The sequence below is a fragment of the Sardina pilchardus genome, chromosome 20 (genome assembly GCF_963854185.1).
Source record: "Sardina pilchardus chromosome 20, fSarPil1.1, whole genome shotgun sequence".
In the NCBI taxonomy this organism is placed as follows: Eukaryota; Metazoa; Chordata; class Actinopteri; order Clupeiformes; family Clupeidae; genus Sardina; species Sardina pilchardus.
In genome coordinates, this window is record NC_085013.1 from 927,631 (window position 1) to 952,800 (window position 25,170).

At 45.1% G+C, this 25,170-nt stretch overlaps 1 protein-coding gene across 1 annotated transcript in view; it reads left to right on the forward strand.

Annotated features, from left to right (window-relative positions):
* LOC134067936 (ryanodine receptor 3-like) overlaps window positions 1-25,170 on the forward strand; it is a 172,133-nt gene that overhangs the window by 22,560 nt on the left and 124,403 nt on the right. The window contains exons 4-18 of the mRNA XM_062523424.1: window positions 2,078-2,152; window positions 2,498-2,576; window positions 3,699-3,811; window positions 5,918-6,017; window positions 6,170-6,263; window positions 7,468-7,542; window positions 8,233-8,389; window positions 11,058-11,222; window positions 11,721-11,842; window positions 14,263-14,443; window positions 15,831-15,966; window positions 19,315-19,410; window positions 20,866-20,984; window positions 22,159-22,292; window positions 23,922-24,163. Coding sequence (XP_062379408.1) covers window positions 2,078-2,152; window positions 2,498-2,576; window positions 3,699-3,811; window positions 5,918-6,017; window positions 6,170-6,263; window positions 7,468-7,542; window positions 8,233-8,389; window positions 11,058-11,222; window positions 11,721-11,842; window positions 14,263-14,443; window positions 15,831-15,966; window positions 19,315-19,410; window positions 20,866-20,984; window positions 22,159-22,292; window positions 23,922-24,163 — 1,888 coding nt within the window. The remainder of the gene's footprint in view (window positions 1-2,077; window positions 2,153-2,497; window positions 2,577-3,698; window positions 3,812-5,917; window positions 6,018-6,169; window positions 6,264-7,467; window positions 7,543-8,232; window positions 8,390-11,057; window positions 11,223-11,720; window positions 11,843-14,262; window positions 14,444-15,830; window positions 15,967-19,314; window positions 19,411-20,865; window positions 20,985-22,158; window positions 22,293-23,921; window positions 24,164-25,170) is intronic.

The following is a 25,170-nucleotide window of genomic DNA, read 5'->3' on the forward strand; positions in this document are numbered from 1 at the left end:
CCACACCACCACTATCAGAAACACCCCCTAGCTTCCAATGTGGGGGTCCAGAAAAGACCAAAGACCCCCGCCCTATCAAAGGTCACCACGCTTGGCCTGATGTCATATTAGCTGGGGGTGAGACAGAGTGGCCTGTCCACTCCTCTGTAATCTGGTGGCTTTTTCCTGTCTGCTTCTTGGAAGGCCAAGAGGAGGCCGGAAGTAGTTGAGAGTGTATGTGATAGAGTGGTTAGGTGGCACACACACACACACTACTCATACCTACCTACAGTATAGCTAGCAGCTAGCAGCTAGCAGCATGTGTATGCTGTAATGCTCAGCTGGTGCTGTGACTGCCATTCAATATGTCCTGGATGCTATAATCTCCTAGCTGGCTCAAAGTTCTGGCCACCTCATACAGTAGGACACATTGCAGCTGCCTAATTCCTGACCACTGCTGGGCTGTGCGAATGCTTTATCCTGACCCCATAGCAGAGGGGTTCATGTGTATGTCAGAATTTCAAAAACTGAAAAAGCTGGAAAGACCTCCACAAAATATCCTTCAAAAGACGGAAATTGATTGACTCTGTGTAGATTCACTCTGGAGTATTGCTGCCAGTCTAGACCCTACTGTATGTGGGCGCATAGGAAAGAGCCAGAGGCGCTCACTCATGCAGTAATAGCATTCTCTCTTATCTTAATGCTTCCTAGAGGCTCACACGGAAGGTGAGTAATTCTGTTTGCTTTTGGGGGGGCCGGTGGTGGCGTAGAGACAGAGAAACAGCGGACCTGACGTCAGTGTCACACCCCCCCCCCCCCAGCCTCTCCCCCCACACTGCTCATGATCGAAATGTGTTCAATGTAAACTGTGTTTGTTTATTTTCGCCCCCAACACTGTTCCTTAACCGCCTTGTCCTCACCAAGAAGAGTGTGGCCTAATGTCTCCATCCTTCCCATCCTCCTGCCCTACCTCTTCTATATGAAGACAGGGAGAGTGTGCAGTCAACATTGCACTTGAATCCCACTTCATAATGAGTGACATAACGTTGTCACACATGTCATGGCAGATAGCATACGCTGTCATCACCAGTCATCGTGGCAGCTCATGTTCAATGGCAGGACAATATCATTGTAGCATTAGCAGGAATTGTCATGACAGTCCGTGTTCAGTGACAGGATACTGTCATAGTAGCGTTAGCAGCAATTATCATGGCAGGGCTTAGTGTTATGAGTGTCACAACAGTTTGCCAAACGCTCATAACAAGTCTGGAGGATCAGCTACTTGGAAATGCTGTCATGATGATTGCTGATAATGGTCACATGACATTATCACTGATTCCTTAAGCACTGATTGTCATGAAAACCAATTTAAAAAGTCATCAGTCATGACATGGAAGAATATCATGTGTATGTCAGTCTTAAGACAGAGGTTTCAACTGAAGGGTTTTCTCTAGTGAAGTCCTGTTCACAGGGAAGCATGGTAACAGGAGACCACTTACTCCCACGAGTGCATGTCCCAGTCAAGACTCTGAAACAGATCTGGGCCAGGACAGGGCCAGTGCAGGACCATACAGTATCTGTGCCAGAGTCATTTCCTATTTAAGATAACTGCAGGGATATCACTCAAAGGTGTCTTAGGACAGTCCACAGAAATACGTGTAAGTTCATGAGTAAGTTGCCTTAAAATGGAGATCAGTTTGATTATCTTTTTAAAAAGGCAAATTTGTTAGATCATCAGTGAAGGTATGGAGGAAAATAATGATTCTTTTGGACTTCAAGCTTTTTGCTTTCACTTGATGTCTGATGGTCACAGGGATTATAATGTGGGCAATGTCTTACTCATGAACCTCATAAACATACCGTAGATAAGAATCCCAACATTGTGTCCCTCTATGTACTACCTTGTTCTTTTCCACAAGCTTGAGCCATGGACAAGAAAGGGAAAGTGTACATATGTGTACCTGTGTTCATGTGTTTGTTGAGTACTGTCTGTGTCATATGTTTATATTTATGTTTCTGACTTTATATGTATGTTTGTTTGTGTGTGTGCGCGCGCGTGTGTGTGTGTGTGTGTGTGTGTATGCGTTGTGTCTTTCAGGCAGCTCAAGGGGGTGGTCACCGAACCCTGCTGTACGGTCATGCCATCCTGCTCAGGCACTCCTTCAGTGGAATGGTAAGAGCACTTGTCTCCTTCTAGCTCCTCTCTGTCTAGCTACACAAACTAGCCACTGGACGTGTGGACTACTTCCAGCATTTCTGTTTGTCTCTGTATGCTTGTGTTTTGATGCTATTACCCATACCATAGCACATGCTATGTTTATAAGCATACTCTGTAACTGTTGTAGAGTCCTTTGTGTCTATGCTAGTTTATCATATGTGTGTCTTTGTATAAAATGGTGTGTGTGTGTACTGTATGTGTGCAAGAGTGAAAAACAAAATGCAGATCATGTGTGTGTGTGATTCTTCATGTACAGTATGTATATCTTTGTGTGAACCAGTTTTGCTGTTCTCTTGGCAGTACCTGACCTGTTTAAAGACATCACGGTCTCTGACTGACAAGCTGTCTTTCGATGTGGGACTGCAAGAAGACTCGACAGGTAAATTCACGCTATAGTCAGAAATGCTCTCGGGCACTAATGGAATTTTCGCTACAGAAATACTTTTGTTTTTGATGACGGGTGGACTGGCTTGACAGGCAGCATTTGGAAGTCTTACTTTATGGCTGTGTGTGTGTGTGTGTGCATGTGCGTGTGCGTGTGTGAGAGAGAGAGTGTTAGAGAGACAACTCTACAGGTCTGCCTTCATGAGATGACTGGCACTGCAGCTGTTTTCATGTCTACTGTACTGTACAGCCTCCTGTGGCATAAAACAGTAGATGTGGGAGCGGGCCTCAGAGTTGGGAGGCAGTGGGTGTCTTCTCTTGTGTGCACTTTGGAGTTTCCCTGAGCTTCATTATTTGCTCTGTTCCATCTCTGATCAAAAGCATACTCCACTCTCCAGCACACAGAGGCTCAGACATGGACTGCCAGTCCTGTTGCCATGGTGCATGCTTGTCATAAGTGTGTGGGCATAGAAAGGTGTGTGTGTGTGTTTATGTGTGTGTGTGTGTGTGTGTGTGTGTGTGTGTGTGTGTGTGAGAGAGTGTGTTTTGGTGTGTGTGTACTGTATGCATTTGCTTGTCTCTGTGTGTGTGTGTGTGTGTGTGTGTGTGTGTGTGTGTGTGTAGTAGGGCTGGGACAGCATGGATTTGTTCTTATACTATGGTTGAAAAGCCGTGATTTTGCGGATATCAGGTTTTTTTGCGATGATGCCGGTGACAATGCTCAGACCCGCGGTAGGCATCACGTGATCATGGCATTGCAATTCCCAGCCTTAGTATGTAGGTGTTTGCATGCGTGTGCGTGCGTGTTTGTGTGTGTATGCATGTGTGGCCCCACGTCGGTGGTATTTTTGGCTTTTGGAGCTACAGGTGGAACAGGTGTGCCACTGTGGGTCGGCCTGTGTATTTAGGTCAGCAAGTTCTAATTACTGTGCCATATGCCAGCATCACTGATGCTCCTTACTCACTGTGTGTGTCAGTCTCTCTCTCTCTCTCTCTCTCTCTCTCTCTCTCTCTCTCTGTGTGTGTGTGTGTGTGTGTGTGTGTGTGTGTGTGTGTGTGTACGTGAGTGCATATTTGTGTGTGTGCTGATGGCTATGGCTGCACCCCTGCTCCTCAGGTGAGGCGTGTTGGTGGACCATCCACCCTGCGTCCAAGCAGCGCTCTGAAGGAGAGAAGGTGCGCATCGGGGATGACCTCATTCTCGTCAGCGTGTCTTCGGAGCGCTACCTGGTGAGTAGTACTCCCACTCTCCCACTCTCCCACACAGCACTGCTCTCTCTCCTGCACTCCACAGCTCTCTCCCAAACCTAAAAGACACACACACACACACACTCTCTCTCTCTCTCCCTCTCTTGTACTCTCTCACACACATACAGTGTACAGTCACACATGCTGGTTATCCCCCTACACACACACTCACACACACACACACACACACACACACACACACACACACACACACACACACCTCCAAATAAATGTACCTATAGTGTCCTCTGTTGGCCCATCCCTCTGGCTGTTGTGAAAGTGCCGATGGTAGCGAGAACCTCTTCTCCTCCACTGGCTCCTGAGGACTGTTTCTCATTAGCTCCGGCTGCACCGAGGGAAGAGCAGCACAACTCAGCCATCGACCTGCAGCACCTTAATAAGGAGATGTGCACAGTCTAATGAAGAAGCACTTCTGCTGCTCCAATCTGTATTTCCCCTATGGTCTCCTCTATGGCCTCGTATGGAGAGGGAGAGAGAGAGAGGGAGGGGGAGGGGAAAGAGATGGAGGTGGAGAAGAGAGAAGGATTCTGGTGGGGGATGGAGGGAGAGAAAAAGAGGGAGGAAGGGATGTGTGAATTGTCTGCTAAGCATTGCTGCACACTTGCTCTCGCCTTTTCTTTTTTCCCTCACAACCTCACAATTCTGCACTTACAAAGTACAATTCTGCTTCTCTGTCTTTCTCTCACACACACACACACACACACACTCATGCACACATACACACACACACACACATATTCATTCTGTTGGATCCATCCTCCATCACTATCTGGCTCTCTTTCTTTTAGTCCTCTCCTCTCTCTCTCTCTCACGCACACACACAGACACACACACGCACACTCATTTAGAGTCATACACACTCATTTAGAGTCCTAGTCAGTCTGTGTCTTGCTCTTTCATTAGCCCTGGGGGTTTGTTCCATACTCTCTCTCAGCTCTCTCCACACGTGGCTGATTTGAGAAGCAGAGAGCCTTAAAGAGAAGAACACATGATGTAGCTGCACTATCCCTGCCATATAGCCAGGATTAATAAGTACACTAAACCTATGGCATGAAAAACACACACTCTCTGTGGTGTGTGTCCTACTTTGACCGTTGTCTGAATCAAAACAACGCTTGCAGCCATGCTCAAGACATAGCTCTGTTGTGACGCACGAGAGAGAGCCAGGCAAATATATTTGTGGAGTGCGAATAAGATCACTTGTGTCTCTGAGAAAGGTTGTCTCAAAGTGTCTGTATCTCTCTCTCTCTCTCTCTCTCTCTCTCTCTCTCTCTGTCTCTGTGTGTGTGTGTGTGTGTGTGTGTGTGTGTGTGTGTGTGTGTGTGTGTGTGTGTGTGTGTGTGTGTGTGTGTGTGTGTGTGTGTGTGTGTGTGTGTGTGTGTGTGTGTGTGTGTGTGTGTGAATGTGTGTTGTGCTGGAAGTGGCTGGTCCACCCCTCCACACACACACACACACACACACACACACACACACACACACACACACACACACACACACACACACACACACACACACACACACACACACACCTTGTGACAGGCACTGTTTCCACAGCCCTTCTCCTCCTGCTGTTCCCCACTGCTGTAGCATGGTGATGGTGTGGAGTATCTGGCAGCATTGCACTGCAGTCTCTTCCAGCTGCTAGTGCACTTCTGCAGACACTCACCACTCTCACAACAGTCTTGGCCCACTCCCACAATGCATTCTGCTCCCACCAGACCATAATACTCATAGCTACACACCTATAACTTCACAGACAGCTGCTTGCCTGTGTGTGTACATGCATATGCACACTCTTTGGCTATCACCCAAAGTCAAGTTATTTCACTCTAAATGTTTTTGACACCCAACACCAAGTGCTAAACATACATGGCTCCATCTCCTCTGGATGGCCTGAAGTGCCATTTGGTGTGGGACTGAGCCAAATCCCAGCCAGGCTCCGGCTCTGTCATGCTGTTTGTTGGGCTGTGGCGTACAGCTGTCCTCATCTTGACTCAGGCCGCAGGGTAATCTCTCTCTCTCTCTCTCTGTCCCCCTCTCTCCTCTCTGTCTCTTTGGTTGGTGCAGCACCTCTCTATCTCCAATGGAAACATCCAAGTTGATGCGTCCTTCATGCAGACCCTGTGGAACGTCCACCCCACCTGCTCAGGAAGCAACGTGGAGGAAGGTACTCGAATCCAGAGCGTCACAGACTCACAAGAGCTGCTTCAGAAATCAAACATGGAAATGAATGACCAAGAGTATAGATATCTATTCTTAAATCGTTTTTCCATGTAGTATGAGGAAAGGCTGATGGCGTGTGTTTTGTGTGTCCTGTAGGCTATCTGCTGGGTGGCCATGTGATGCGTCTGTTCCATGGGCATGACGAGGTCCTCACCATCCCAGCCTCAGATCAGAGTGAAGAACAGCAGAGGTGTGTGTGGAGCTCTCCTCTGTCCTCCCAACTTTTCACCACTTTGTGCACTGATCTTCACGGCTGTCTCTCCCTTGCCTTCCCTATATGGGGCGGGACAGCCAGTCACCGTGCTGTAGGCTCCAGTCCTCTGGGATGACAGTGGGAGAGACAAAAGCAGCGGGCCCTCCTGCTATATATAGACCAGCTGGCCAACAGCAGGGCAGCGCTTGCTGGCACTGAGCGGAAGGAAAGTGGCCCAGTGCCTCTGAAGTGGGTCGAAGCGAGCAATGAGGGTGGACCCGGACGCGAGGAAGCGCAACCTCGACGGCCGGCGGCACTCTGATGACACCTTTCATTTCTGTGTCGGTGTCGCGACGGCTATTTTTAGTGTTGCCGGTGTTTAGTGGCGGAGCGCACAACGGATTAAATATTGGTTGTCAACCTCGGCATTACTTTGAACCTCGTCCTTGAAATTTAATAGAGGGTGCAATCTTGAAAGGCGTCAGCACAACCCCACCCCACTCCCCCCCAGACACACACCAGCCTTGCCTCCGCCTCTCCCTACATATCCAGCTCCTCCAACCTCCCCCACCACCCACCCACCTCATCAAGCACATTCTGACCTGGCAGGCAGCGCTGTGAAGGATTTCTTTTATCTTGTGACCCACTCACCCACTTTGGTGAAAGATGGTGTCTGTCCTCAGTGCGATATGAGCTCCTGGGTTTGGGGTTAGTAAATTTACCCCTACATAAGTCAACTGGGCTAAGTTTAGCACAGCTCAGACACCAAGAATATTACATATCCCTTATAAACTTTTAAAGTTTGTAAACACTTTACAGTGTGAAAAGACCTTAGAAGGCTATCTAAGGTTTTGATATATGAAAACTCAGGCTGAATTTGAATTTGAATTTGATTAGGCTTTTTGAAAGGAAGGTCATTTTGTATTGATATGTACATAAGTTACTATATCAGTCTATCAGCAGGGAAAATCTCATTACATAACCTAACCTTTGACCTTTCTCTGTGTATCATCCCAAAATTCTGTTCTGTTCCTCTGGTTCATTCCATGGTGTAAAACCATGAGACAAGTAAAGAGACGCTTTCCCAGCCTTTTAGAAGGGAATTGGAATACAGATTTAGTAGGCAACACCACTAAGCTCTCTGTCAAGGAGAACATTTCTGCTTTGAAATCTCTGTTTTTGTTCCTGTGACTCCCTGCAGGATAGTGAACTATGAGACAGGAAAAGCAGGCGCCAAGGCCAGGTCGCTATGGAGATTGGAGCCACTGAAGATCAGGTGAGCTTTTATCATCTTTTGCTGCTCTAGATTCTAATTCAGCACCTCTGTTCATCTAGCTATCTTGTCTAAGGGAGGTTAGAATCTGTCAAGAGTTTTGCCATTAGAGCTTTACAGAGATTCATCTTGCTTACTAACCCCAGTGCCGATATGCGTCAGATCAACTGATGTGTGCAGTGTAGAATTGTGTTGATTTTATAACAGTCCAGTAGCCTACTAAATGAAAGTGTGAAACTAACAACTCTGTGCTACCTAAAAAGGTACCAAGATTGCATTTTCATATGCAGTTTCTATATTGCTTTTGCAGTTGCTTGGGCGGTTTTCCTTGTGTTCAACCTGTATCTTTAGAAAACCAGTCATGTTTTTGAATGGTCGTGCATCATTCCCTCAGTTTGCCTTGAGATGGGAGAAATACGGATTTCTATGTTGGACCTCCTGCTTTCAATGATGTAAAAATCATCATTTTACATCATTGAAAGCAGGAAGTCTTATTCATGATCCCATCTCAAGGCAAACTGAGGGAATGATGCATGATCATTCAAAAACATGGTTTTCTAAAGATAGAAAGCCTAACGCTAATCGGTGAAGTGTCCCTTTAAGGGCACTGTAACTGTTAAAATGCTTTCTTAGCATTTGCTAAGTTAAATCTACAGTTGGCCAATTGTATTCTTGCTAATTCTGCTAATTCAGTTGGAGTGGGAGCCACATGCGCTGGGGGCAGCCATTCCGCCTGCGCCACCTGACCACCGGGCACTACCTGGCACTGACGGAGGACCAGGGGCTGGTGATCGAGGACCGGGAGAGATCTGACACGGCATCCACTGCCTTCTGCTTCAGAGTCTCCAAGGTCAGACAATGGTTATGAGTAGCTACTCTAACACGCATGGCCCTATTTTAACAACCAGGGGCCATATTCACAAATGATCACTCTGTGGGTCACTCTGTCTGGCAATCAGCATAATGATGCTCATTACCCATGTCCTTGGAGCCGAGCTGCACCAATCACGTCAGTGTATCTGATATAGGCGGGCCAGAGGCAAGCTGACAGATGACGACAGCGCTGCAAAGTCAAAGTCTGGGATCAGGAAATATCGGTCTTAGTGTTATCCAATTTGTGCAGTGATATTTTCAATGCTTGCTTGGTGCTGCCCCTTGAGTTGGTCCAGCTAATTAGCTCGAACTAGCCGGCCGGTAGATTGAGCGCAAGGCTCAAATGACTGAATAAAAATCATGCTAGATAAAAAGTATACTCATCCTGAGGGCAACTCGTTACCTGGGACTCAAGGGCTCCATACATTCCGTGACAGTGCGTCTTCAAAACAGCTGTGCTTGTATGCGCTTTAGACCAGATAATGATTTTTGATCATGCGCTTGACCGGACCAAAAATCACAAGACAGGACTTGCTTGCTGCCGTGTTGCGTCGGGTGTACAAAAGAGCTGTATAGTGTACGAGACATTTAAGTCAGTTGAGAGACCATTATCACTCATTAAGTAAGTGTACTTTGCAAAAGCATGTCTCATATCTCTGTGATGCCACTGCCATCCTTGAGAAGACAAAAAATGAAGATACACATTTACTAGTAAGAAAGTGGCCAATTAGGGATTGCCTCTGTGCTGTGTCATAGTACCTTGATGAGACTGATTAGTGAGATAATTTTTTATTTCTTCTGTCACTTTATTTTCTATCTCAAGTCACTGTGAGGACAAGGAAGCTCTCAGTGTGAACATGTGCTCTGGGCTATTCCTCAGCACCTCCTGTTTTAGACAGACTGCTATTTTCCAACATAATTAAACACCGAGTATATCACTGCATAATCCCTCACAGAACAGCTCAGGGTGAAATTCTCTCTGACTGTCTGAAGTGAGGTCACACACATCAGTGAGGACACGCGACCAAACTTCTAGGCTAGGATTTAGCCTTAGACATCTAGAAAGAAGGCCGTCTTTCCAGAGGCCACTGAGAGCATGTTAATGTCTGTTTAACCAGTCCTTGGGCATGGGAAGAGGTCATTTGTGGCCTGATGGAGTTAGGGTTCCCATTGGAGGTTAATTGAATTTGGCTCTTTAGTTCTCTGTCTGAGGACTTCAGTGTCTTGTAATGGCCTCTTTAAGCATGGCTGAGGCCCGCACAAAGTCACTGACCTTTTCACACCCTCGGTCTATTAAGTAAAAAAGCGGCCATGATATTGCTGTAATTTGTCATCCCATTATTATATCATTGGTGTGTTTCTGAGCTGTTTTGAACAAGCAAGGAGAAAACAAGTGTAGTCTGCAAATAGTGATTAATTGTGCTTGCTGGGAGACATTTGTTATTGTCACAACGGTTTAGTGATGTGTTCTTCCAATTCTTCTCATCTTGCTCTCTCTTTCTCTTTTACTCTTTCACTTTTCACTCCTAGGGCCCTAGTTTGATAGTGAAAATGGCTGGCAGAAAGGGCCTTTTTTGAATTGAACAGGTCTTTTGGGGAATCCCATATCTGTTGCCCACTAGTAACCTACAATACTTTCCCCTCAATAATTTTAATATCACAATTCAGCAATTTTGCAATACTCTACAATTAATCTACAAAATATCACAACAATATCTGTGTAAATGAGCAATAAGAAAAAAACAAGCTGGAATGATGTACTGTACTTATTCACTGTATTTCACTGTGGATCTGAAACAGTGTGCAGTGGTGCAGTGATGGCAGTTTATTGATAACAGTCGTATGATATTAGCATATGGATAGTTTGTTCTACCCCTACTAAGAACACCTAGACGATCTGAACCAAAACTTTCATTTCTGACCTCTTTTGCTGTTATGTACAGTAGTTACACTGAAACAAGTGCCAAGATGTCTGCTGAAACATTCAGGAATTTCGTTCACATTTTGTTTCAGTACTACTGAAGATGCAGATGTGTTCCATGAGATGAATGTAGATGATTGAATTGAGCAGCATGTTGTGCATAGAAGGCCTACAAACTACATGTACAGTACATACTACATGGAATGGATGTGAGATGGGCTGTACTGATAGCAACAAAAAGAATGTTATCTTGTCTTGGAATCTATCTAGCATTACATTAGCCCCACACTCCCGTCTACCCCTCCCTCTCCCTCGGTCGACTTCACTATCCACCTCTTTTCTCTTCCATCAGCCTCTATCCTCTCTCTTTTTTCCTCTCTCTCTCTCCGTCCTTGCATCTTCTCCATTGTCTCCTACTGTTAGCAGAACTCGGGTAATTATGAGTCATTTGGGGAAGAAGGAGGTCATTATTCCAGGAGTCCTTGACCAGAGCGCTCTCGATCTGTCAGCATGTTTTTGAGAGTGCCGTCGTAGATCAATGCCCTGGGGCACCTGTGGCCTGGCATAATTAAAGATGTGATCTGAATGAGACCGAGAGGCTTTCGGCTGCGATAATGATATGCCTTGGATACATAGGATGACACATCTTTTTCTTTGTATGTGTGTGTGGGTGTGTGTGTGTGTGTGTGTCTGTGTCTCTGTGCGTGTGACTGTTCTCATTCAGGAAAAGCTGGAGTCCAGTCCCAAGAGAGACATTGAGGGCATGGGAGTGGGCGAGATCAAGTATGGAGACTCCATCTGCTTCGTCATGCACATGGCCACAGGGCTGTGGCTGTCCTACCAGGCGCCTGATGCAAAATCTGCCCGTCTAGGACCCCTCAAGAGACGGGTAATATTTGACCCACTCTTTGACTGTGGTGCCATGCCATGTGTTTTGATGATGAAGCTGCTTTCTTAATTGCATTCTGCATGTCTTCTATCTGTATTTTGTTTGGAATTATGAGAAGGATCTTAAAGTGTAAGTCTGGCGAAATTTGAAAACAAAAAATGTTTTTCTGAATCATACACATGCATCAACTAAGCCGTGGAAGAAGTATTTTTCATTGATCACACAGTACAGAGCTAGCACGGGCAAGAGCTACAGCCCAAAATCGCAAACACTGGGTTAGCATACAAGCACACGCTATTAACCTCGCATTTTTAAACCACTAAACACACACACACACACGCCCATACGCCCATACACACACACACACACATACACACACACACACAGAGCTTGTACTTAGCACTTCTCGTTACTTATTGTTGTCTAAACTGACTTATTGTCAGTAAGTGTATTGTTGTCTAAACTGCACTTGTAAATGTGTTTTCTCTTTTGTGATAGGCGTGCCTCCACTCCGAGGGGCACATGGATGATGGCCTGACCCTACAGCGCTGTCAGCATGAGGAGTCCTGTGCGGCCCGCATCATCCGCAACACCACCCGACTCTTCAGCCGCTTCATTAGGTATGGGTCAACCACGCAGTCGCAGACCAACCTCCATCTGTGCATGTTAAACAACACTATGGGGAGGAGAAGCTGCAGTATACAGTGTGATGAGTTCAATGAAGAAAGAGCTCCATTTTCTTCATCTTTGCCTGTGGGTGGAATCAGTCATTTACTGAAGAGAAAAGTGAAGGTGAAAGTCTCTGCTCTGGAGAAGTTTTTGTAGGCATTTGACACTAAACCAAAAAAAAAAATTATATGAGAAATTGCAGAGAATGTGCGGTTTTCATCTCGGCTGGGTGAACCCTGCCTGAACTTCCGGGGAATTTAAATTTCGTCCGGCAGCTCAGGCTTGATACCAGCAGATCTACTTTCGCTGTTTCATTGCCAGAATCTTTGGCTCCAATCAGAAATGGGCATACTCTAGTCCTGGCACGCTATTGGCCAGTGACGTGACGATAACGAAACTTAAACAGCAACGAAACGAAAGCAGCAGCCGCTGTCGCTTATGTTTTGGAAGATGTTTTTTTTTCTTTGAAAACAGGACAAAAACTTGCCCTGGAACAGTTCATACAGCAGAAGGACGTGTTTGCGTTGCGAGTCATTTGAACGATGCACATTGATCACGCCTCTTTTGCAGTAGAATCAAAGCCCTTACTAAGACTGAGCTTAGTATGGTGAAAACCAGACAGATTTCATCATCAATTGTACATAATATAATTAAACTATTCTTAATCTAGAGAGATCTTTGTAAGGGACTCCATGGCCATGCAAAGGTATTGCATGGCCATGATCTTCAGGGCCTCAGTGGGCACCTGCTTCTGTAAAGACAACCATAGTATGGGCTCAGGTGTAGCCCAGCTGTAAGACTGAAACAGATGTGTTTGTAGTTAAAGGTGCAGGGATTGCGTAGGATGTCTCTCTTGCTTGTGTTTACAGTAGGTTGGTACTGAAATCTATTAGCAGACGCTTTTGTGCAAAAAAAACCCATTATTATTTAACCAAGGACCAAATGAAACACCCTGGAGACTTAGCTCACTTCTTCCGTCAGCATTCCCAGAGAAATTCCATACAAGGATTTGGTTATGTTCGGGGGTCAAGCTGCCCGCGCTATGTTTCCAGTTTTTCGAATCTGGGCTACCTACAGAGGTCGTATGTGCTGAATGTGACAAAAATGGGCACATTTCACTTCATGCACACACACTCCTCTCACATTCCAAATGAGCCAGTTGGCAGACACTAGACACAATCAGAATCTGATGTGATTTATCTGCCTGAGTAGTGTAAAGATCATGGAGTCATCACTGATTGATTGCCTCCATCCGTGTCTGTGGGGTGGAGTCCCAGTGGCCTGGGAGGAGTGTGTTTGGAGTGGTTGTGTTGTAGCCCACTGGGCTGGCTCATGCCCGTGGAGAGGAGTGGAGTGTGCTTGGAGGAGAGGATGAGGAGGCGAGTGGAGTGGGTGTTTTCTAGGCCACTGGGGCCTACACTAGCTGCACACACGTGCTGGCCCTTGGCTTTGTGGGACAGTGAGCGCTACAGTGCACATGGCACGCCAGGCCAATAAGAAGCACAGGGGATGTGGAGCGAGAAGTGGATGCAGACCATGTTGTGGGTGTGTTCACTTACCCGCATATAACAAACAAACATGCACACTTACAAATACTTAGATGCACACACACGTTCATATGCGTACACACGCACCACGCCACACACACACATGCACACACACACACACACGCACGCACGCACACACATACACACACACACACACACACACACACACACACACACAGAAGCATTTGTATAGTCTGTGCTGCAGATGCCCAGAGTAGACGTCATTGTTGCGTCACCTCAGGCAATCGTGATATGTCTGGGACGACGGGAATATTTTCCTTTCCTATCTTCACCTCTCTATCCCTCTCTCTTACTGCTCTTTCTTTTTCTGTCTCATCTTTCTGACTCTCTGTGTGTGTTGTGTTTAGTAGTTATTTTTAGCTGGGATGTGAATCACTGACTTTCAGCATATTTGCATTGGTAATGGTCCCCATGTAACTTCCTGTGCTGTCATAACATGTCACGAATGCCATGTTTTACACATTACGCACCATAATTATGGCTATTTAACTAATGGTTAATGGGCAGAGGCCTTGTACCCCTCACTGAGACGTGCTCATTATTGTTCTCTAGTCAGTAATCACTATCTATTTAGCATATTTTTCATATTATAATATTGCTTTCTTTTATATCGCTCCCAGAGAAATGATACACAGTTTAACAGTTAGTGGCCTTAAATAGCAGCTTGCATTGAGTGCTATGCACTGAATCTAATGAAGTGGAAAGTAACTGCATTGAAAGGTATTGATAGGAATGAAATGGAATTTAAATACATGGAAGAGGGATTCAACTGAATTGAACGGTTCTCTTATGCATTTCCTTAGGGACTTGGAGAGTCTGGGGGGAAAGAACCGTGTGGCCGTGACTCTCCCCATCGAGGAGGTTCTCCAGACACTCAAAGACCTCATCACCTACTTCCAGCTCCCAGACGCTGAGCTAGAACACGAAGAGAAGCAGATCAAACTGCGCTCCCTCAAGAACCGCCAGAACCTCTTCAAGCAGGAGGTGAGTAGAGCGGAACGTGTTCCTTACAGAGGAACCTCCTCCCCAGGCAGCCATGTATTAGCCTTGCTGCCAAAGCCTGTTGGCAGCGATTCCAATTGTGTTGTGAGGCAATTTTAGTAAGTGATCATTTCAATACATTGCGTAGGCAGTCAGGCAGGTTTGTGAAGCATCTGTATTTTAAAGGGGAAATCAGTTGATGCTCTCCTCTGCTGCTGCCATGTTGTGTTTCAGCGCATTGCTCTTTCGCTGTCAGCACTTTCCTTTGTTTTGTGGAATTCCTTTTTGCACCGACAACAAAAGCTATAGGTTTTTATTTATTTATTTATATTTTTTTATCAGACTTCCCCGCTCAAAATTGCACTCATCAATTACAAAGCTGTCAGCTGCTTTTCGTGGCCGCTGTAATCTCGACAGACCCTGGACTGAGAGCTCACACAAGCACAAGGACACACACACACACACACACACACACACACACACAAACACACACACACACTCTCTCTATCTCTCCCTTACTATCCTCCTGCTGACCAGCAAGAAAACATATTCACCAGCAGTGCAAGTCAATGTGCCAGTAAAACAAGCCCACATAAAAATCTCCCTGCGCTGAAGAACGGATGTTATTATTGCGAGCCATTGCCAAGCATGGTACTACTGCTGCTGCTTTCTCAAACAGAGAAAAATCCTCTGGGTTGGCTGATATTAAATAAATACGCGTGTGCGTGTGCGTGTGCGTGTGCGTGTGCGTGTGCGTGTGCGTGTGCGTGTGCGTGTGCGTGTGCGTGTGCGTGTGCGTGTGCGTGTGCGTGTGCGTGTGTGTGTGTGTGTGTGTGTGTGTGTGTGTGTGTGTGTGTGTGTGTATGTGTGTGTGCGTGTAGCTCCAGAGCTCTGGCCCCTGTGCTTTTTAATAATGCATCACTCACATACAGTATCTCAGCCAGGGAAATCCAACTTGATGATCTGTTTCATTAGTGCAGAGTCAGAGAGGAATGGCCGTGGATCCTCTTCTGCCTCCTCCATTCATTACAGTTAAAGCATCATGTTTAATGTTGACAAATGACATATGGCCCAGTGGAGGACTATAAATCACTTCCCTTTTTCCACTTCCTAGGTAGTGGCATTAGCATATCTGATCACAGTTGTCCTTTGTTTGACTGAATTAGCTGCCTCAGCGCTATAGACACAAGTTGCAGAGTGGCTGTAACTGGCTGTAACTGTTTGTGCTTCCCTGCATGTGGGTATGCGTATGTGCCGGTTATGCCTGTCTCTTGTCTTTACTTCTTCCATATATTTTTCTCTTTTCTCCTCCTAATCTCATCTGTCTCTTCGCCCCTCTCTTTCTCCTCCCTCATCTCTCTCTCTCTCTCTCTCCCTCTCTCTGTCCCAGGGGATGCTAACTTTGGTGTCTAACTGCATTGACCGGCTGAGTCTGTACAACAGTGCGGCCCACTTTGGGGAGTGTGCAGGGGAGGAGGCCGGGGAGGCCTGGAAGGATATCCTCAACCTGCTGTACGAACTGCTGGGTAAGGAGCTGGTTACACACACACACACACACACGGACAACACACATGACTCCACAAAGGATGGTAAAAATGTAATATACTGTATGTATTTATTTGCATAAAACACTGTCCTGCAGCTTATACACAATGCAGCTAATAGACAGGAAATGGCTGTAGTGTCCCGATTGTTGGTTTGATGTGGTATGTTTTCCCCTATGCACGTTTTTATGACAAAAGTGTAGCTGGCAAGTGATTGTATATGAATTCCCATAAGGTGACACCTACAGATGCAAGAGACTGGTGTGTCCAAAAGCAGAATATTGACACCGAGACTCTCTCATTGTGGAGGAACTGATCAATCCCATCATGCTTAGCATGGGTGGTGACGGTTGCTAGCAGATTTCCATGGCAGTCTCCTTGGTATCATTTGCTCAATGGCTCTCACTTAAGTGCCTCAAAGCACACTTCTTCAAAACTGCCCCATTCCAGTACCTGCTAGCAATCCTCAGACAATCTGTGGACATGGAGCACTTGCTGAGTTAAAGTCTGGTGATGAAACAAGCCCAGCTGTCGCCACGGTAATCACTCACAGGAATGGGATGTGATTGGGCGCCGCTACTCAGGCTCGCAGCATTGACAGCAGTGTGAGCGCCTCAGGGAGCAGCTCTCAGTTGTGTCCAGGGCTGATGACCACCAGCGCCTGATGAGGTGGGCTGCTGTGTGGAGTGGAAGGCTCTGGATGGTGGGGTGCTACTCAACAGGAGACTTCTTCTTATCTGAAGTAGTATTCAGTAGTGGCTCTAGCAAAGTGGGCTGGGGGTGCCTACAACATCCATGCCAGTGACTTCCTGATGATCATCTGTCCTATCTACATAAAGGCAACAAGCCTGGAAAACACACTTATATACCAATATGCACTGCAGTGGGCTGACATTGGGTGCTATGGTGTGTTGTGTAGTTCACTGCAGTGTAGATTGTCTGGTTTGGTGCTAGTTGCAATGCAGTGCTCTGCTCTCAGGCTTATGTGAGGTGGCATTTGCACAGCCAGTTCTCAGGCGCAGTCATAGAATCAGTGCTGGGCTGCAGGCCTTGGTGCTGTGCTGTGCTGTGTTGTGCTGTGTGTCACGGTGGTGTGTGTGGTTTGGTGCGACACTGCTGGAGTGTCAGTCTCATCCGAGGTGTCAGTTATGTGGCTGGTTGTAGCCCTGGCAGGCACCCTGAGGTGCTGCGAAAGAGTCTGAGTCCATCTCGCCTCTGTCACTGGCCCTGAGAGCTGTTGTCAACATGCAGTGTGTGTGTGTGTGTGTGTGTGTGTGTGTGTGTGTGTGTGTGTGTGTGTGTTTTGCACACGTGTGTGGGTGGGGGTGCTTGTGTGTGTGTGATTGTAGTTTGTGTGTGTATGTGTGTCTGTGTGTGCCTGTGGGGTGCTTGTGTGTGTGTGATTGTAATTCCTGTGTGTGCGTGTGTGTGTCAGGGGGATGTGCTTTCCAGAGGCATCTGTATGCTGATTTTCTCTCTCTGTTGAAGTCACGTATGATAAAGTGACCAGGCACTTCACACAGTTGACTGGCCTGGTTGATTTACCATTCATGCCTTGGGACTGCAGTCTGTGTACACATGATAAATTGAAAACTAAAGCAGTGCATGCCTTTACACACACTTGCACACACTTGCACACACACACACACACACACACACACACACACACACACACAGGCAAAGATGAACACACAAATACACCCATATACTGTACACCCACAGACACAAAAGCAGACACACATGGACAGGACAGATATAGATTTGCCTCCTTAACCGTGTTAATGAATGACAGTACGTTCCGTAGGCCTATTAGTGTGTGTCCATCTCCCATGTGTAGCTGCTCTGAGTCTGCGCGCACTAAAGGAATGTGCTGCAGGAGCACTCCAGAGAGGAGCACACGAGCATCTGGCGGAGGCTGGTGCTGGCTTCTGCAGATGGGCCCTGCATCCAGAAGGAGAACACGCCATCCCTTCTCATCAGTGTCTGCCGAGCCCTGCACATCCTCCCATCACCTCTGTTGGACACACACACACTCACACACACTCACGCCCAGACACACACATTCAGATATACATGTAGATTCATGAACACACACAGACATGCTCACAAATACACAATGTTATGGTCCACACAGACACACACATTTACTTTACTTTACCCTTTACTCTCTCGCTCTTCCCCCCAACCCCCCCCCCCCCACACACACACACACACACACTCAAACAGGTACACCCTTTTCAATTCTATTTTCAATTCCTCACTCAAATCCGAGGAGAAAGAGGCCATTTCTGCTGTATTGAAACAGGATTGCCTACCTGCACCCTATTGCCTTTGGGAGGCAGGGAGGGATAATCTACCTTACTTCTCTACAGAATCCCTCTACTTCAATCAAGTCTGGGTCCTCTCTCTCTCTCTCTCGCTCGCTCTCTCTCTCTCTTTCTCTCTCACCGTGAGTGAGTGTGTGTTTGTGTGTGTCCTTCACAGTGTGTTTACTGAGAGCGATTACCCCACATAAGGATTCATTAGTTTGCAGACCACGTCTGTCTGTTCAACGAATGCCTCCTTTCTTTTTACTCGAAGACACACACATCCATACTTGGTCGCACATACACACATACACACGCCTACAAATATAAAGGCATACACAAATGCTCATACACACAAGCACACACCCACACTCACAGATACATACACAGATACACACACAAGCCGTCATCACAAGATGTGTCTTCAATGAATTGGGAATGCGTCCTCTGTCCTCTGTCTGCCAGCTCTGGGGTGACCCTGTCAGTTTGGCAGGGGTGTGTCTGTGTTTGGTGGCATGGTTGTGTGTGTGTGTGTGTGTGTGTGTGTGTGTGTGTGTGTGTGTGTGTGTGTGTGTGGTGGCCCTGAAGGTACACCCGTCCCTGTGCGCTCCAATGTCTACATTAATTAATATGCATGAGGGGCGCCTGAAGGAGACTTCTCTCCTTTAGATGAAACTTGAACAGCTGACATTTGAACATTTCCTCAGCAGTCATTAGAATGCACTCTGTCTCTGTCTCTGTCCCTGCCTCCTGCTTATGGAAAGCAGTCCTGTGGAAAATCAGCAAGAACAATAAGTGTGGTGACACTGGCGGAGATGACATCCTTATTTTAGTTTTGTCACTCTGTCTGTATTTGAGTGGAGGGAGGCTGGCTTGGGAATTGGGGGAGGGGGGGGGGGCTATGGTGGGGGAGTAAATGAATTGTCAGAGCTCCAGCTAACCTTGTTTGTATAGCCTGTTCTTTATCTCACTATCTGACCCCTGTCTCCTGTCTCTCTTTGCTTTTCTGATTCTGATATTTCAGCTGCACTGATCCGGGGAAATAGGAATAACTGCACCCAATTCTCACACAATCTGGACTGGCTGGTCAGCAAATTGGAGAGGCTGGAGTCATCATCAGGTATGCTATAATTAGCCTTTTTTACACAATAAAAATGGTCAAACGTGCTATTACATTGGCTTGGTAAAACTGATTTATTTCCCAAGATAACAATATATTCAATAACATAGTGTAGAACCATGGTTAGAACTAAAACACAGAATGTAAGTGTGTAAGTGTTTCTTTGACAGTTAATAAAGTGGGATGAAGGTGGTTCATGCTATAAATAAATAATACATAAAAAATAAACGTTAATTGAACAATTTGAGCTAGCTAATTAGAGATGATCCTAGCTGTCATCAGTGCACCAAAACTTACCAGACTTGAATTATAATACCACTGTGTAAACCATACAATAACAGTATATGACATTTTTCTGATATTTAATCGAAAAATACGCATATTAAGCATAACAGGGAGGTTTTATTTTCATTTGTCAAAAGTGCTCAATTATCTCATACAGTATCTCAAATATGGTTAAGGTAGAGTCAGAGATACCATTGGTTTTCCTCCTTAGTTTTGCTGCTGTCTTTAGTGCAATGATTTCAGGTAAGGTTTACAAGATAAGGAGAACACTTTCAATGTTCAAGTGAACACTTTAGGGAAACATTAAGGAGAAGACATAATGTTTTGTGCAAATGTTGTTTTGTGGCTCCTGGCATTCCCATTCAACCTCCAGAAGGTGTTAAACTCAATCCCAGGAGCTCCTGATCAACACACTTAACTGTTGCTCTGTTACTCTAGGAGAATTGCCCCCATTGTTATTTACCATCGCTCCTGATAGGAGCATCAGCTGCATGAATGTAAAGTACTGTAATACTATATGTCCTACTAAAAGTGGTGGCAGTGTAAACACAGCTATGCCATGTCTCCTTTGTGATTCTTTACTAAAGTGCTATTCTTTACTAAAGGTCAACTCTTTAGTTTGCGTGTGCATTCAGAGGGAGGAGTCATGTGTTGAGCTTGTCTCTAGATAAACAGTACTTCTGACAGCACTTGGAAGGCTTCCCAGTCCAGTCTGATACTGTGAGTGTACAAGGACGATGGGAAATGCAATCACACTTCACCACAGCAACATTTTTAATTTATTTTCCTCCTTTTTCATTCATTTCCATATTTATATCATGTGCTTAAAGAGCCAAACACACAAATCAACCTCCGGCAACACTGAATCGTGACTCTGCTTATTGTCCTTACCTGTGCTGGAGCACCTGTGGTATTGTACTGTAGGTGTAGGACCAGCAGGGAAACATCATTTACAAACAAACTGCAGTGCAACCCTCTGTCAAGCTTTGCAATGGTCCTTTTGAAAATACTTTCTTGCGTTCTCATGAAATGTTTTGCCCTCTTTCTCTTGCCCTCTTTCTTTTGGTCTCTCTCTCTCTCTCTCTCTCTCTCTCTCTCTCTCTCTCTCTCTCTGCACGTCGCTTCCTGATCTTCTCTCTGCCGCCCATAATTGATGATTTCCTGCCTCAGGCATTCTGGAGGTCCTGCACTGCATCCTAATCGAGAGCCCTGAGGCGCTCAACATCATCCAGAGGGGACACATTAAGTCCATCATCTCTCTGCTCTACAAACACGGACGCAACCACAAGGTGACACCAGCGCTCCCGCCTCCCCGCCGGACAGACCCCGACCTCACACACACAAAGGCACACACTCACATATCACACACCGATCCGCACACACACACACACACACACACACACACACACACAGACACACATACATACACACACACACACACACACACACACACACCTTCCGCTCTAATGCCCTGAATGAGAAACAGAAATAGAGAAAAAGGCTAGATGGAGATAGAGAGAAGAAAGGCCAGGGTGGTGGGCAGTCCCAGTCCCAGAGCAGGCTGTGCAGAGGAGATGGGCTGAATGGGAGAGCAGAACAGGTGCTAAGAGATGGATGCTAATGAGTTAGCCCTGAGAGCAGTGGGGAATGACAATACTGGGAGCAGTCTAAGAGAGCAGTGATGGAGGTCACAGCTATGACCTTGAGAAGGGATGCTTAATGGATATGTTTGGCTAAGTGCACAAAAGACTGCAGGGTTTGGGTGCAGTGGTTCTCCGTGTTGATTGTGTGAAACAGTAGAACTGTTTATTTTGCCCAAATCTTGACTTCTTACTAACACTGCTGACGTTGAAAAGAGAGTCTTTTCGATGATGCAGGCTTCCTGACAGTCAGCAAGCCATCGACTATAAATGCTTTGACGTATGACGTATCAATTTGTTTGTGTTGAGTTGAAATCTACACTAGCTCTGACATCTCCCCAATATAAATCAATGGGCCGTATAGCCACCGTTTGGCCACGGTGCTTATGAATTGGCCCATAATAAAGTGACGAGCTTTGGCCAGCTGCCGCTGGCTGAAGCCCCTTAGCAATTTAATGCCCCTGCTTTGCAAAAAAATCAAAGCGAGGAGATGGTCTCTCATGCATCAAAAAGATATTAGCAGCCATGCTCCTCATCTCATGATGAGCTCCTGCTAGCAATTATCCAGCCATTAACAGCCAAGCAAGAAGTGACACAACCTCCATTATCATCCTGCAGTGAGATCTGTTAGCAGTTTAAGGTTTATTGGCTGGGTACTGTGAATAAATGTGTTTTCCTGATTTGTGTGTGTGTGTGTGTGTGTGTGTGTGTGTGTGTGTGTGTATGTGTGTGTGTGTGTGTGTGTGTGTGTGTGTGTGTGTGTGTGTGTGTGTGTGTGTGTGTGTGTGTGTGTGTGTGTGTGTGTTTGCACATTATTCTGTAGATCCTGGATGTGTTGTGTTCGTTGTGCGTCTGCAATGGCGTGGCAGTGAGAGCCAATCAGAATCTCATCTGCGATTACTTGCTCCCCAGAAGAGATCTGTTACTCCAGACGCGATTGGTCAATGATGTCCACAGGTAAACGGATATGTTTTCTGTCAAATGTCAACAAAAAGAGAATGCTGCCATGTTAAAGAGAATGTACTGTGATTGGAAGTCAACTTGAATGCCAACGCACTCAAAAGTGAATTTTAAATACATATTATACCGTAATTTCCAACTATTAACTGCGGCTTATACATTGATTTTGCTTACAAATTTCTTCAGCTATGAGGTTAATATATAGGGGCGTTAATATGGTATTATTATGGTTTTGTTTTTTTTACTTGCATAAAACACTGTCCTGTGGCTTATACACAATGTGGCACAATACTGTTCAAATAGACCATGTACAGTACATTTATATATTTGCCATTCTCCATAGAGAGCCCTTAGGCCAGTCAATCTAGCGTTTGACCCATAACTAATTGCAATAGTAATCATTCAAAGTTTTTTGTGATCCCTAGGTATATCTAATTAACATATAAAAAATCTACCCATTTATATTTAGTGGAACATACTTTTTTTCAAGGTCAAAGGTAGCAATTTCCAATGCATTTTTCCATTGGGATTTACTACTGGTGAAATGGGTAAAATGTTAAACTATAGATATCAAATTGAAACTTTCACAGTTGTTTACTCACATTAAGGCAAAGATTTTTTGTATTGCAAGTTTTCTGAAATGTGATGTTTAGATATGCAAATGAGACCAGTTTTACCTAAATATGCAATAATTTGCATATATTTCTAGAAAACTAAATCTGAACAATAGGTACAGTCAGCTTCAAAATAATTGCTGCAATTTGCTTCTATATTGGATACCAAAAGCCTATGCAAAGGGAATATTAGATATTACTTCATATCACCTCAGAAATGAGGAAATCAAGTCAAGTCAAAATCAATGCGTTTCAATGGAAGTACATTATAGAACAAATGATTGTCAATGATATGGTATGATGGAAGTATCTCAGTGCATGCCAACTCACTTGATATGTTTATGTCTAAAGGTCAATATCTTCCTTATGTGACTTGGCATGCATTGAGATACTTTCATCATACCATATCATTGACAATCATTTGTTCTATAATGTACTTCCATTGAAACGCATTGATTTTGACTTGACTTGATTTCCTCATTTCTGAGGTGAAATGAAGTAATATCTAATATTCCCTTTGCATAGGCTTTTGGTATCCAATATACAAGCAAAATGCAGCAATTATTTTGAAGCTGACTGTACCTATTGTTCAGATTTAGTTTTCTAGAAATATATGCAAATTATTGCATATTTAGGTAAAACTGGTCTCATTTGCATATCTAAACATCACATTTCAGAAAACTTGCAATACAAAAAATATTTGCCTTAATGTGAGTAAACAACTGTGACATTTTCAATTTGATATCTATAGTTTAAAATTTTACCCATTTCACCTGTAGTAAATCCCAATGGCAAAATGCATTGGAAATTGCTACCTTTGACCTTGAATAAAAGCATGTTCCACTAAATATAAATGGGTAGATTTTTAATATGTGATGCAGGAGGGTTTAAGGATCAATAAAAAGTATGAACCATTACTATTGCAATTAGTTACAGGTTTGGCCCTTTTTTGAGCTAGATTGACTGGCCTACCTAGCTAGTGTTGGAAATGACTGTGCTATTTCCCTGGCAGCATGAGGCCTAACATCTTCCTTGGCGTGAGAGAGGGCTCTGCGCAGTACAAGAAGTGGTACTTTGAGCTGATGATCGACCAGGTGGACCACTTTGTCACCAGTGAGCCATCTCACCTGAGAGTGGGCTGGGCCAACACCAAAGGCTACGCCCCTTACCCTGGGGGAGGGGAGGGCTGGGGGGGCAACGGTGTTGGAGATGACCTCTACTCCTATGGCTTCGACGGGCTGCATCTGTGGTCAGGTGGGTCTTGGGCTTGTTGCAGCTTAGAGGGCCATTCACACCAAGAGCGATAACTATAATGATAACTATACAAATATTGTTCTTCTTAATATGAATGACGACGTTCACACATAAACTGTAACAATAGTGACATGAAAATCGGTATTGTTGGGAATCACTTTCAGAGCGATTTTGAGAATGCTAAAAAGCTAACAGCCAATCAGAACCCATCACATTTTAGCCATTACATTCATTAACACAAGGAGACTCTTTGTTTATCATCAGTCAGTGTGGATGCTTTTATCGTTATTATGGTTATAGTTATCGTTATAGTTATTGCTCCTGGTGTGAACGGCTCTTTACTCTCCACATCCATAATGGGTATTTACTGAAGTTAAGTAAGTCCTGTTCAGATAGACTATCAGCATTGTAGAAACCATCGAATGTTAATAAAATCATCAGCTTCTAGCTATTACAGGTGAAGCCAAAAATGTTGTGTGACAAATTAAACTCTTAATCTGAAATATGAAAGTGAGCAAAAGCAAGAGCAAGACACAATAGCTCTGAATGCAGCTCCATGGTAGCTGTGCAATCGTTGCAAATGCAATATGAGAAAGGGTGTATGGAAAATGCTCTCATCCATAGTGTCCTGCTGGAGTTATTGTAAATGGAATGTGTTTAGGTACTGTAGCCCTCATTGAGTGCTTTTTATTTTTCATATCGCTCTTCCTGTCGGAAAATAAGGGTGGATGCCAGGGAAGATGCATTGTACTTCAAATGGCTGTGGAAAGAATCTCATTTGTCATTCTTCACTCTGGGCTATACTTTTGGGTCTTACAGAGCATACAGTTGCACCAGGCAGAGTACTGTGAATATTTTAAAATGTAGCTTAGCAGACCTGAGGCTCAAACTGAGGAACACGCTGTCTTTCCTCAGCACTGCTGAGCACAAGGCTTGTGTGTGTGTGTCTGTGTGTGTGTGTGTGTGTGTGTGTGAATGTGTTTGTGTGTGTATGTGCATGCACGTCC